The following is a 13,771-nucleotide window of genomic DNA, read 5'->3' as shown; positions in this document are numbered from 1 at the left end:
CTTAGCATTTGCTCACACCAGTTCCCTGCCTGAAATGCCTGACATTCTCTCTCACTATTAACTCATGTAACAACATTTTACTGAATGCCTATAAGTACTACATACTGTGAACACAAAGTCATAGATAGAGATATAAACAGTCATTAAAATGGTCTGGAATTTGACTACATCCCCATTTTGGAAAAAGACAGAATTCAGAAAAATAAATTCTAGATAATTTTGTAAGTATACAAATAGAACTAATGAAATATTAGAAAAAATACAGAAGACATTAGGATCTGAGGTAATAAGGACCTTTTTAAATAAGATAAAACACAAAAGCCATAAGGGAAAGACTGATAATTTGACCTCATCAAAATTTAGAACTTCTGTTTAACAAAGGATATAACCAAAGTTAAGATAAGCAACACAGTGCCAATTTTTTCTTTAAACATATTCTGGAGAAAATAGTCACAACATATAAAGAACTAAGACTCAGAATGTATAACTTTCAAATCATTAAGAAAGAGAAAAAATAAACTATATGCTACAACCATCTTATAGAATATTATGTCAGTTTTGTTTTGTTTTTTAAATGAAATAGTTTTACTTGAACAGAGGAGGAAGTCTTCAGACATAATGCCAAATGGAAAAACAATGATGAACAATACAGTATGATGCCATTTTGGAAAAACAAAATCTCCCAAAATTAGATAGGCAAAGAAAAGGCCCTGACGGCTACACATCAAACTGATAAAGAAGTTACCTCTGGGAGAGGAGTGGGACTGGGGCTGGGGTAGTAACAAGGGGGGAGAGGGGGATTTTAACTTTTGTGCGAAAATTTTTACAAGATTATATAATGTTACTCAATAACCAACCAAAGGAAATATGTGAACCTTGATTGGATGAATTTTCCTATAGGTATAAAAGTTACACTGTGAGTAACTGGGGGAGTTTGAACAGGTATATTTGATGTTACTGTGGTTGTTTAGGATGTTCTTGTTTTCAGCAGTTGCTTACTGAAGTATTTATGGGTAAAGTGTCAAGAAGTCTTCAATTTTCAAATGGGAAGAAATGGAAGGAAGGAAGGAAGGAAGGAAGAAAGGAAGGAAAGCAGCAGAGAGGAGATAGAATGGGAATATGAGGGGAGGAGAGAGGGAAAGAAAAAAACAAATGTTAAAGCAAAATGATAAAGTATGAATGTTAATCACTGGTGAATCTAGGTGAAAGGTATATGGGTGTTGAATGTACTATTCTTCCAACTTTGCTACAGGCCTGAAAATGAGTGACAGAGAAGGAGTGAGAGAGAGAGAGAGAGAGAACCATTTTAGCTGGAAGGGATCAATTTCTCCCTTGAATTCTTATGACACTTAGCAATGTCACTCATATTACTAGTGATCACTTCTCAGAATGTGTCTTATTCCCTATAAGCTCCTGAAAGGTAGAGGTATCTTTCAATCCTTTGCACCCCTCTGCATGCCCAGCATGATGCCAGCACAGAGCCGGCAGTGGCAAGAATGGGTAGGAGTTGAGGTTGAGAAATGTGTCTAGTTTACCTGTGAAGCTGGCAAATACAAAGTCAGGACCTGGAATTGCCCATCAGTTCTGATGAGAAGCATGACAGGTCTATCTCCTGGCCACTTAGGCTGACCCAGCAGGGAATCACCCAGAGCTGGTGCCAGATCTTCCTAGTAGGACTACAGTCTGAGAACGCTATCAGAAACTGCCTTATGGCTTTTAGTTTGATTCTTTGTAAACTACAAAGTGGTAGAAAAGTGAAGTGCTCTAATAACCCTTTCTTTTTTGTCCTTACAGTGACCATAGGAGAGAGGAATTATCTCCATTTGACAGATGAGGAAACAGGCTCAGAGAAGGGAAGTGACTTTTGCTAGGTCACCCAGAGAGGAAATGGGCTCAATCCCATGTCTTCAAGTCTAAGGTTCCCTCTGCTAGACCAAGCTGCCTTCTCTGTGGTGACTCCATACCAGGAAGAGAAAGACACACTTACCTGATTCCGTCTTGCTCTGGATTACATCTCCCCACACTGTGAGATCACCACAGGCAACTTGGGCTTATTGTTGGGGCCTGTGGGAACATTCTAAGACAGAAAGCACAGTGGAGATTCAGATACTCAGACACTCACCAAAGATTTACTGATGTCTGCCAGCCCCTGTGCTAAGGACTGAGGGCTCAGAGACTGATATGATAACAGTCCATGTAATACAGATAAAAAATAAAACATACATTTAAAATATATCAAGTCTATGATATGTAATAAGTTATAAGAAAGTGTATACAGGGCAGAGGAAGCAATTAAATGTTGCTTAAAGAGGTCAGGGAAGGATTCACAGAATAGGGGATTATTTGAGCTGGACCAAGAAGGGATAAATGGGAAGAGGAAAAGAAAGAAGAGCATCCCAAGTAAAGGAAACAGCATGAGCAACGGCTCAGGGGCAAGAAGGAAAAGGAGGCAGGGATGTTTGGCACATTTAGAGGAAAGCTCAAGCAGCCTAATGTGACTGGAACATGGAGGTGGCAGTGGCAGAAGGGCTGTGAAGAGAGAGGCAGGGATGAGGTCAGGAGGGATCTTGAATGCAGTGCCGAGTAGGATTTTATCAAGTAGGTGAAGGAGCCACCACAGCCCAAATCTCAGTGTGCAATCAAGAGGCTAATTATAGGCCAAAAGCACCTGGGAGGCATGTGGTCTCTCCTCCCTTCCCTTGAGGAAGTCCATGTAATAGAGGTAATGGATGAAGACTGGGCCTAACAAACTGAAGCCACTCAGGATTCTCTAGTTGTCGACACTAGTCAGGTAGTACCAGATCAGAATGGCTGAGGAAGAGAAAATCAAAACAGGACTTACCTCAATCTTTCTCATCACTAGAAGTCCATCAATGATTTTTCCTGTAGGAAGAGTATGAACTGGATTTTACTATTTCATTTGCATAGCATTTTCCAGCTTCCCATGCCCCTTCTCACACCACTTGATCCCCATACCAATTTCAGGAAATTGAGATTCCATGGAGGTGAAATGACTTATCCAAGGTCACAGATAGTAAGCAGCAGAATTAGGGCTCAAACCTAGATCTGAGCAATTGCAAAGCTCCACTGCACCATGCTGCCTGTGTGGTATTTCTTAAATACTACCATCAGGGGGTTTCCCCCTTAAACATACATATCACCTAAGTGGCTATGCACTTTACCAGATGGTCCCTTTGTCCTTATACATCCTCCCCACCTCCCACTTCAACTTCCACTTTCCCCACTACTGCACAGAACAGGTAAACAAGTCAAGACCTCTGGGTATGAATGCGGGGACTGGCTCTTTTGGGAGTCCCACTTTGAGTGAATGGGCCCAGGACCATAGAACAGGAGTAGGACTCACCAAACACTACGTGCTTCCCATCCAGCCAATCACACTTAGAGCAGGTGATGAAGAACTGGCAGCCATTTGTACTGGGACCACTATTTGCCTGATGGAAACCAAACATACTTGCATTGAATTTTCCTTGCCATGCTAGCTGAAGGGCAAGATTCCCCAAAGAGCCTGTGGCTCTGATTGCTCCACACTTTCTTTCAGCAAAACTGACTGAGCATTTATGAGCCAGGGTCTGAGCTAGGATATAGAAATGAGGAGGCTACACATCTCTGCCCTCAAGGAACTAGGTCCGTGAATAAATGTACATTTCCCCTACAGTACGAATTTTTATAATGGGAACAACTGTTAATGGTACCTGACTTGCTCTATTTAGTCCAATACTAGTTATAACTGAATTATAGTTATAAATTAGTAACTAGGTGAGAAGGGTTCTATTGTCTGTGCCATAAACTGTTTTGTCTGAATGGTTTTTCTATAACAATGGTAATTTAAAAATTTTAAGAAAGTGCAATAAGTTGCCATTCCTATGCTACAAAAAAAGACATTTGCTTTTTACTGGTACATCCCAAATCCTATATTATTGAATTTTGAGGAAAAGTGTTTTTTAAAATAAAGAATCTGAAACTTTCTAGCCATATCTCTCCAATGTCCCTCCTTTAAAATGTTTTTACATCATTATATTTAACTAGAGGCCCGATGCACGAGATTCATGCAGTGGCTTGGCCCTCACAGTCCTGGCTGCCTTGGCCCTTGTGGCCCTGGCTGCCTCACAGCCTCACCCACTGGTTTTCCAAAAGGTGGTTCTGCTGTCAGGTCTAATTAGCATATTAGCTCTTTATTATATCGGACTAGAGGCCTGATGCACAAAATTTGTGCACGGGGGTGGGATGGGGTCCCTCAGCCCAGCCTGTACCCTCTTGCAATCCAAGGCTGCTAGCTCCTAACCGCTGGCCTGCCTGCCTGCTTGATTGCCCCTAACTGCCTCTGCCTTGGCCCCCGCGGCTCCGTCTGGAAGGTCGTTTGTTTGTCCGGTCTAATTAGCACAAATTTGTGCAAGGGTGGGGTCCAGCCTGCCCAGCCCCAATTGGATTGGGGCCAGGCCTGTGGGGAGGAGGAGACGGCAGGAAGTTGGCTAGCTGGCCCGCCCCCGATTGGGGTGGAGGGGGCCAATTGGGGATGGGGCCAACTGTGGGGAGGGACTGTGGGTGGTGGCCGGCTGGACCCACCCCCGATTGGTGTGGGAGGGGCCAATCGGGGTGGGGCCAGCTGCAGGGAGGGGCTCTGGGCGGTGGGCTAGCCAGCCCCATCCCTGAATGGGGTCAGGGGGGCCAACTGGCGGCTAGTGGCCTGGGGAAAGGGCCATGGGTGGTTGGCTGGCCAGCCCTGCCCCTGATTGGAGTGGGGGGGCTGTTTGAGGCAGAGCTGGATGGGGGGGAGGGGCTCTGGGCCGATTGGGGTGGTGGGGTTCCATTGAGGGCAGGGCTGGCGGGGGGGGGGGGCTGCAGGAAGTTGGCCTGCCAGCCCCACCCCATTGGGAGGGTTTGCTGGCCACAGTGGGCGTCATAGCAACTGGTCGTTATGGCCGTTAAGACATTCTGGTCGCTGGCTTTTTATATACATAGACTAGAGGCCCAATGCACAAAAATTCATGCAAGAGTAGGCCTTCCTTCCACCGGCTGCTGACATCAGCTTCCCTCTAGCACCCGGGACCCAGGCTGGCTTCCTTCCAGCCCCAGCTTCGTCAGGAAGGATGTCTGGAATGATTACCATATTACCCTTTTATTGTTATAGATTAACATATTGTAAAGAGACATTTGACTGTCATATGAAGTGTATTTTTGTTTATTATATATTGATCCCCCTAAACTGCCTTTAATATGCTAAATTCAGACTTTTGTATACCAGCAAACCCAAGTTAAGTTTCAGCAGCACTGTCTTACAACAATATCTGTGTAACTATGAATATATTATCACATATTTCCCTTATTTCAGAAAAAAAATGAATAGAAAATGGAAAACTGAAAGTACTAGTACTAGTAAACGTATAGGTCTCATAAAACTCTAGTGCCCAGCCAGCATGGCTCAGTGGTTGAGTTTTGACCTATGAACCAGGAGGTCATGGTTTGATTTCTAGCCAGGTTTTGGGCTCGATCCTAGTATGGCGCATTCAGGAGGCAGCCAATCAGTTATTCTCTCTCATCATTGGTGTTTCTATCTCCCTCTCCCTTCCTCTCTGGAATCAATTAAAAAAAAAACACACCACAAAAAAAAAAAAAACTACTATTGTGCAAAAACTGCACATTATTAGATAGATAACTAGACTTAATCAGAGATTCCACTTAAATTAGTTGATTCTGTGTTCAACTGTGAACGAATAAAAATGTTTATGAAATACTAAAAATACATTAAAGACATTGTCTAAAGGTAAGCTCTAATTAGGGATTTCATATTACACTTTAGAAAGTCCCCATGTAAGATGAAGTTACTTTAGTTTTTTTGTGTGTGTATTCAGAAACAACTCATATGAAAATAAGGCACTGTCTGAGCCAGTCAGAGGGATGAGGGATAGGCTTCCCAGGGGTCCCAATTCATTCTTTCATTCTATCTACTTATCTACCATCCATCCATCCATCCAATCAATTTTGCTGCTCTATGTCTAAACATTTATTGGCAAGAAGACAGGCAAACAGTAATATAACATGTTTTTATAGCTCAGGGGACACTCTCTGCCTGTAGCCATTTCTTTATTCATTCTTCAAGGCAGTATAACTAATTGGCTTAGAGAATTAGCTCTGTCTGGAACCCTGGAGTCAAATGACCTAGCTTGAATCCCAGCTCTACCCCTCACTGTGACTTAGTTTAGTCACATAATTTCTCTGTGCCTCAGTTTCCTCATTTGTACCTATCTTAGAGATGTTGAGAAGATTAAAATAAATTAATGCAATTAAGATGCTTGTTGAGCAAGTGCTCAATAAACATTAGTGGTTATTCTGATTATCTTCCACTCACTATTTAAAATCTGCTTCACACCTTTCTGTATCAGGTATAAGGCTTAAAGATCAACAAGACCCAGTCTCTGCCCTTGAGAAATTCATGATTTAGTGGAAAATAGAAGCAAAAACAATTACGCTACAAGGTATGTGGCAGGCCCTGGCCAGTGTGGCTTAGTTGGAGCATCGTCCTGCACGCGGAAAGATCTCAGACACATACCCAGGTTGCAGTCGGGCACATAGGGGGAGGCAACCGATGGATGTTTCTCTCTCACATCAATGTTTCTCTCTCTCAAAACCAATGAATATATTCTTGAGTGAGGATTTTTTTAAAAATGTATGTGGCAGCACAACTCAACCAATGTAAGCCTCAAAGGTGCATAGACCAAGACCTCCTTCCATTTTCCTGACTCTTCCATAGATGCTAACATAGTGGCATGCACTTAGAGGGGTTCTAATCCTAGGGAAGATCCAAGCCACTTCTCCACTCCTTACCTGCACTTGCCCAGCCTGGCTTTCCTAAAAGGGGGCTTGTATATTGTCTGCTGTGCTAGTCTCCCTCAGCCTCCTGACTGGTTCTCTGCCCCAGCCTCTCCAGTCCCACCTGCCATCATAATGCAGCTAGGGTTTTTGTTCTAAAACACAAAGTTGATCAACCCTCCTCAAAAAAGTGTATGGCTCTCCATAACCGATGAAAGAAAATCCACACACTTCATCCTTATCCTGCCACTTGAAGCCCATCAAGAGCCAGATAACCTGCCTCCACAGTGGTCTCTACTGGCCACTGTGTCCATCATTCGCATCCTGTTTTCAGCATCTTCCTCACTTTCTGTTCCTTGACTATGTCTCATGTCATCTGGTATAGAACTCTTTCAAGAACTCAAATGTCCCCTCTTCTGTGAAGCAGCCTTGCCCAACCCCCTGCAGCAATTATGCTCATTCCTTGGGGCTCTCACGGGATTTTTACATGCAGTAAGGTGCCCTTACCTTAATACAGTGATGGCATGGATTACACTATACTAGACTTATCATTTTGCACATATGAAGCCATTAGATGTTAAGTGACACAAAGGCAGGGATCAGATCTTATGCCTTACCATGACACCTGGAACAGAGTGGATATCGACAAATCTTTACTTGATGAATGCCTGAGTAGATGAGTGGTAGAGCAGGCAAGCAGGACAGAGAATGTGCATGTAAATACTGGGTCTGGGGATTAAGAGTTGGGACACTGACAGAGGGAAATGGGTGATGAGCAGGGAGGAGGGAGACGGCAGAAGAGTGAGAGAGAAGCAAGGTGGGAGGGGTAAGGGAAAAGGAGGAGTGAAGGGTGAATAAGGGGAAATGAACATGAAGGAGAGTGAGCAGGGGTAGGGTGCATGAGGGGTTTCAAGTGAAGTGGACAGGGGGACTGTGAAAGCGGAGTGACATGTGTGAGTGAGTGTTATATGTAGGGAGGGAATGCAAGGATGAAGGAGTAGGAGTGGTGAGCAAGGAGAGGTAAGTGAATAGAAGGGAGTGACCAGCCAGTAGACAGTGTGAGTGAATGGTACTGAGGGTCTTTGCAAGCCGAGCAATGAACAAGTGAACATTGGATCTTGAAAGCACGCCTGGATGCATTCTGAGCAGCAAGGCTAAATGCCCAGCCATATGTTTTGACTCAAACAAAAGGCCTTGTGGCTCAGTTGGTTGAGCATCAACCCATGCACCAAGAGGATGCCAGTTCGATTCCTGGTCAGGGCACATGCCAGGTTATAGGCTTGATCCCCGTTGGGAGTCATACAGGAGGCAGCTGATCGATGTTTCTCTCTTATCAATGTTTCTCTCTCTCTCCGCCCCCCCCCACCCTCTCTCTCTTTTAGGAAATCAATAAAAACATTTTTTAAAAAAGGAAGGAAACACATAGCAGAGTTCAGTTTCACTTCCCAGCCTAACAAAATCAGACTGATTAAAAACGTAGGCATGACAGAGGTGAATCCTGGGTTGAGCAAGAAAAGAAAAGCATTTGCTTCCATTTAAAGACACAGCACTGAGCCTTAAGAGGGGCCCAGAAACCAGCTGGCTATAAATCTAACCCAAAATCTTGATTTGGACCTCACTTACCATGGAAAGCAGGCCTGGAGCTGAGTGTCTAAGTTTAAAATTTTCATCTGCAAATGGCCCCCGGTAAATACTGGCAACTCCAGTACCATCTCCCTGAGCAAACAGAAGAGAAGTGTTAGCAACTTGTAAGTGCTGGGCCCCCCAGAGGCTGGAGAAAGACAGCTGCTGCACCTAGATCCTAGTGGACTTCCTTAAAGTCCACTCTTGTTGGCCACTTTGGGAGCCACACCTCTTTGATCCTATCCTGCAATCAAAGCAAGCCCCTTTCAAGGCACCTGCAGCCCACAAACTGGTCAGGCCTTCTCACAGATTGGGTAAAAGAGGTCACAGCTGGGCCTCTAGAAAGATAGGTTAAGACTGCGGCAAAGTAGGGAACCATAGTGACCTCATACATAATCCTTGCCATTCCGAGACTCCCATGCCTGCAGCATATAGAAACTCCCACCTAACTGACTGTTACCCCCTCCCCAAAGTATGTGGGTGGGTGGGCTCTTAGAAGTCTAGAGTGTACAGTGTGATACTACCCTCCTGGCCAAAGTTGATTGGTCCAGAGGAGGACTCTAATTTGCCAATAAACCCAGGGGATATATCAGTTACCACATCACTCTCTGTAATCAAACTATCTATTGCTCTCCAGAAGCCAGAGTAGGGAAAATGACAAAATTGATTTTCAGAACAAACAACAGAAAGCAACTTAAATCTTTAACGATAGTGAACTGACCAAATAAATTCACTGTCTATTCATTATGGACTATTAGGTAGCTATAAAAAAAATGTTTTGGAAGAAGACTTTATGACAAAAGAAAATTCAGACAATTAATAAGTACCAAAAAATTAAAACATATATGATGTAAGTTTGTTAAAAATTACATTTGACACACATACATTTGCAAAGATAAGACTGGCAACTGTAAACTAAAATGACAAGAGTTTATAGTTTGAGAGATGACATTTTATTTTTTGCACTTTTCTTTTACAACCAGAAAGAAAAACAAGTATCACTAAAATAAACAAATATTCTTGGTTTAACTTTAGAATGTCTTAAATCCTGCTTCTTTTGCCTCTTGCTCATTGTATTTTTAATTATCTAAGGGTGGCTCTGAGCAATTGCTTCTGATACTCACTCAGCCTTCTGGCTGATCAACTATTGTCTAATCCTGGGGCTATCAGCAAGTGATTGGATGTACCTAGCAATGATCAGTAAAAGGTTGGTCCTGCCCCTGCTAGGCCAATATAGCAATATAGGAGCCTATGGTAAGAAAGGAAAAAGGCAGAATAGCTTCACAGCACTTCTTACCAGGTACCAAAAAAAAAGCACATGGCCACTCTGAGTCCTACTACCATCAGCAGTGGTAAAGGGTTGCAAACTTAATTGCCTATGGAGCAGGTTACATAGTAAGGGAAGTAGATGGTAGGGACTATGGTAAAATGGCAAGGGCACACCTTGCCTAAAAGGAGCAGTTATTTAATTCCAACCAATTGTCACTGCATGAGAAACAGAAGCCTAGTGCATTTTCCATTATTTAGAGAGAAAACAAAACTCCAGAATTTTTTGGTGAAATTTACCACTTTTACAACATCATACAGATGAAACAAAACATATCTGAAAGCCTGATTTTCCCTAAAATCTGCCACTTTGTAACCTTCCCCAGATAGGAAAGAGAGAGATCTTTAAAAACTCCTAAGTCAGTAAATAAGTATACGTGTGAAAGAGAAAGAATGTCTCCCAGTCCCAAGAAAACAGCAATATGGCTATTTAAATGATACTAATAAGAAAGACCCTGTATAGAAGTGGGTGGGTTTGGACAAAAGTAGGTTTAAGAAAGAAAAAATGCCCCTGGCTGATGTGGCTCAGTTGGTTGGGCGTCAACCCATGAACCAAAAAGACTGCCGGTTGGATTCCTGGTCAGGGCATGTACCTAGTTACGGGCTCCAGTGGGGGGTGCAGAAGGCAGCTGATTGATGGTTCTATCTCACATCAATATTTCTCGCTCTCTCTAAAATGAATAAAAACATTTTTTTAAAGAAAAAGAAAAAATGTGGTTTATATAGCAACCTCTAAGGTCAGGGGAAGGGCAGAAGACTTAATATTGGGAATACACACACAATTTCAAAAGAAAGTCATGCTTAATAGAGGACTATCCCATTGGGCTCTCCCAGTGATTAGAGGAAACATCTCTCCAGAATTATCTACCTCTCTTGCTGACTCCTTGTCCGCTAATCAACTTCTGATTAAAAACTCAGTTTTCCAGGCACTGCGATGCCAGAAGTGGAAGGGAAATGGGACATAAGCACTTAGCTCGTTGGAAAGGGACTTACTACTATTTTTTTAAAATGTTCCTTACCCTTTAAAAAAAATATGTCTTTACTGATTTCAGAAAGGAAAGAAAGCGAGAGAGAGAGAGAAATGTCAATGGTGAATCATCGATCGGCTGTCTCCTGCATGCCCCCTATGGTGGATGGAGCCCGAAACCCAGGCATGTGCCCTGACATCGAACCGTGATCTCCTGGTTCATAGGCTGAAGTTCAAAACTGAGCCACACCAGCTGGACAGGACTTATTACTATTTAGTTAAAATAAATTGCATCTGAGTCCTAGCTAAGTTTCATGTAATTAATTAATTTGGATCTGTCCCGCATCCTCTACAGGTACGCTGGGAAAGTTCAGTTTCTGGCTCTAAAAGGCTGATCAAAGTGCTGATGTCTGTCATCTAATGGTACAGTGAGTAGTAGCCAGCAACATTCAAGGGCATTCCCACCCCCATCCCCACCCCCTTCCTAAGCCTGGCTATTGTTCTCAAGCCTTAAGATTGAGTTCCTGTAGTAAAAACAGTAGACCTAGCAATAACCAACCAACCAAACAAAAACACAAAACAAGTTTATAAGTCCTTGATAGGAAAGAACAGTACTTACATTAACAAAATCTCCACCCTGAATCATGAAATCCTTTATGACTCTGAAACAGAGAACAAAAGATTCTGAGCTAAGACTCAGGTTCAGAAAAACATTGACTTAAAAAAAAGAAAAGAGAAAGAGAAACATTGACTTGGTCATTGTAATTTAAATCAATCAATCCTTGAGCTTACAAAAACATTCCGTCTCAATATCTAAGAACTATCCTAAGGTTTTATTTTCCTCTAAAGAGACCAATCCCCCAAGGAAGTAATTCTAAAAGCCCCCAGGATGTTTGCCATGGGCCTTACCTGTGGAAAGTGCTTCCTTTGTATCCTATAGGAACCCCATCTTTTCTATAACCAAAAAGAAAGATTGGGAATGATGTCAGGTACCCATGGGCCTTTCCAGTTTACCACACATTTGAACTCTCCTAAAGATGGCAGGGACCAGAGAGAGGAAGGCAACTGAACTGAAGATAGACCCGCGGGGGATTACCTTCAGTCAGTCACCAGCAATCACTCAAGGCCTTCACGGTTCCCCAATACCCTCACTGCAGCCCCAGGACACCCCTCAGGAGCAAGCAGATAAGGCAACCACGTCTGAGACTGACCTGAATTCCCCAGTGCAGAACTGCCTGAAAGGGAAAAGAGTGAAGGGCTCGGTCACCATGACATCACAGCTGCGAGCGCCCCTCCCCTCCGGGGGGAGAGCACCGACACGGTCGCCAGCAAGCCCACCCATCGGCCAGCCAGACGTGCAGACCCCCGGCCACACAGATTAACAACATAAACTGACATGGGACAGTCAACACAGAGGAATCAGATCCACTCCGCAGGCCGCGTTCTGGTTCGGTTTCTCAGCTCTGAGCTGGAGTTCATCCTCACCTAAAGTTCTCGGCTGTCTTAGGCACAACGTCTGCAAAGAGCTCGATCTTCATTCGGCCAACTTCCTGCAACCGGCGGGAGACGGTCAGAGGCCTCGCGGAGCAGGGACCACGAAGGGCCGATCCCTCCCTCCCGCAGGTACCTGACCCCTCCGCCTCCTCAGCCTATCCTTTCGTTCCGCCCAGCTTTACCACACGCGGGGCGCTGGGAAAGGCAAGACTCATCCTACTCCTCTCACCACGCCCCGCAGTTCGGTAGGTTCTGGTACAAATTCACTTTCTGGCTTCCCGAGCCCGCTATCCCCAGGCGGGTGGGTTCTGCCTGGCTGGCCCGGTGCAGTTTCCTTTCGGCGAAGGGCTGGTGGCTCCCTGGACCTCACCTGGCCGCCAATGCTGACATCAAAGAACACCACGGGGTTGACAGGGCTTGAATTTGCCACCGCCATGGCTCTGACCCGGAAGCAGAAGTCGGGAGCTTGGGCTTCCGGCGAATCTCATCCGAGCTCCGCGGCTTGGGTATCCCGCGCAAGCGCGGGAAGAGCCGCTGGAGGCTGGGGCCCGCCCCCTGGAGCCCCGCCCCGCCCCCGCCGCGGAGGACTCACGGGTTTCCTCTGGGAAACTGAATGATGCTGCGGTGGCGGCGGGTTCATTCGGTCCTGACCAAGAGACTTGTTCACTTGACTCTCCCCGGAGCCGGGGATGAGGAACGGGGTGGGGAGAGAGGGGGACGCGGGTGCAAATGGAGGAGGTAGGAAGAGGAGGAATGCCTGGGTCTTTTTTTGCTCCAAGTCGGTGGGTTATTCTCGCTCAGGCTAGGGCATAGGCAGTCTCCAGGGTCCTTGGCCCTTGTCGCTGAGATATCGGCACCATCACTCGTGCTGCTTCTTGCCCCTGCCCACTACTCTGCCGACCCCAGGAAGGCAGGAACTCTGTTCATCTCAGCACTCAGAGCAGCCAGGCAAGCAAGGTGTGCTCAGCCAACACGCCCCTTCCTTGAAGGCAGTAAACTAGAATGTTTGTTCCCCGTTCTGCCACAGCTTCCATTTTTGTCACTTCCAATTCATTCTCAGCAGAGTGGCTAGAGCTTTTAAACTAAGTCTGCTAAATCACCCCTGGCTTCCTGTATTTAGAATAAAATCCAATTCCTTACGAACAAAGGCCTACATTAGATTATCTGGCTGCCACCGACTGAGCCTCATTTTGTATTGTTTGTCCACAGTTGCTATACTCTGGCCTTTCTGTTCCTCAAAGTCATGGGGTGGATACAGTCATTCCCCTGCTTATCTTGAGTTTTCACCTTCCTCCTTTCAGTTATTTGCTATCAACTACAGTCTGACAGTTGATCTGATAACCAAGACACCTATTAAGTGACTAATGGGCAGGTAGTATATACAGTGTGAATCATACATTAAAAATAGTAAATGATGCCCTGACCGGTTTGGCTCAGTCGGTAGAGTGTCGGCCTGCAGACTGAGGGGTCCCAGGTTCGATTCCAGTCAAGGGCATGTGCCTTGGTTGCGGGCACATTCCCAGTGGTGGGTGT

The 13,771-nt window shown here is 44.8% G+C and overlaps 1 protein-coding gene across 6 annotated transcripts in view; it reads right to left on the bottom strand.

The window, feature by feature from the left end:
• PPIH (peptidylprolyl isomerase H) overlaps window positions 1-12,742 on the bottom strand; it is a 24,031-nt gene extending 11,289 nt beyond the window's left edge. For 2 of the 6 annotated variants that reach the window (XM_006762583.2, XM_006762582.2), the window contains exons 1-9: window positions 12,609-12,717; window positions 12,230-12,294; window positions 11,956-11,979; window positions 11,654-11,698; window positions 11,364-11,406; window positions 8,452-8,544; window positions 3,365-3,452; window positions 2,843-2,883; window positions 1,988-2,077 (exon numbers count right to left, since the gene is read on the bottom strand). In XM_006762583.2, the coding sequence (XP_006762646.1) occupies window positions 2,009-2,077; window positions 2,843-2,883; window positions 3,365-3,452; window positions 8,452-8,544; window positions 11,364-11,406; window positions 11,654-11,698; window positions 11,956-11,979; window positions 12,230-12,294; window positions 12,609-12,674 (534 nt within the window). In that variant the 5' untranslated portion in view covers window positions 12,675-12,717 and the 3' untranslated portion in view covers window positions 1,988-2,008. Of the gene's footprint in view, window positions 1-1,987; window positions 2,078-2,842; window positions 2,884-3,364; window positions 3,453-8,451; window positions 8,545-11,363; window positions 11,407-11,653; window positions 11,699-11,955; window positions 11,980-12,229; window positions 12,295-12,608 lie in introns of all 6 variants that reach the window. The other 4 variants (XM_006762584.2, XM_015563176.1, XM_006762585.2 and 1 more) reach the window with 4 other exon arrangements.
• Between the last annotated feature and the right edge of the window lie 1,029 nt (window positions 12,743-13,771).

This window comes from Myotis davidii, unplaced genomic scaffold (assembly GCF_000327345.1).
Source record: "Myotis davidii unplaced genomic scaffold, ASM32734v1 scaffold458, whole genome shotgun sequence".
NCBI classification, from domain to species: Eukaryota; Metazoa; Chordata; class Mammalia; order Chiroptera; family Vespertilionidae; genus Myotis; species Myotis davidii.
Note: the sequence above shows the minus strand (reverse complement) of the source record. Positions and strands in the feature narration are given on the sequence as shown.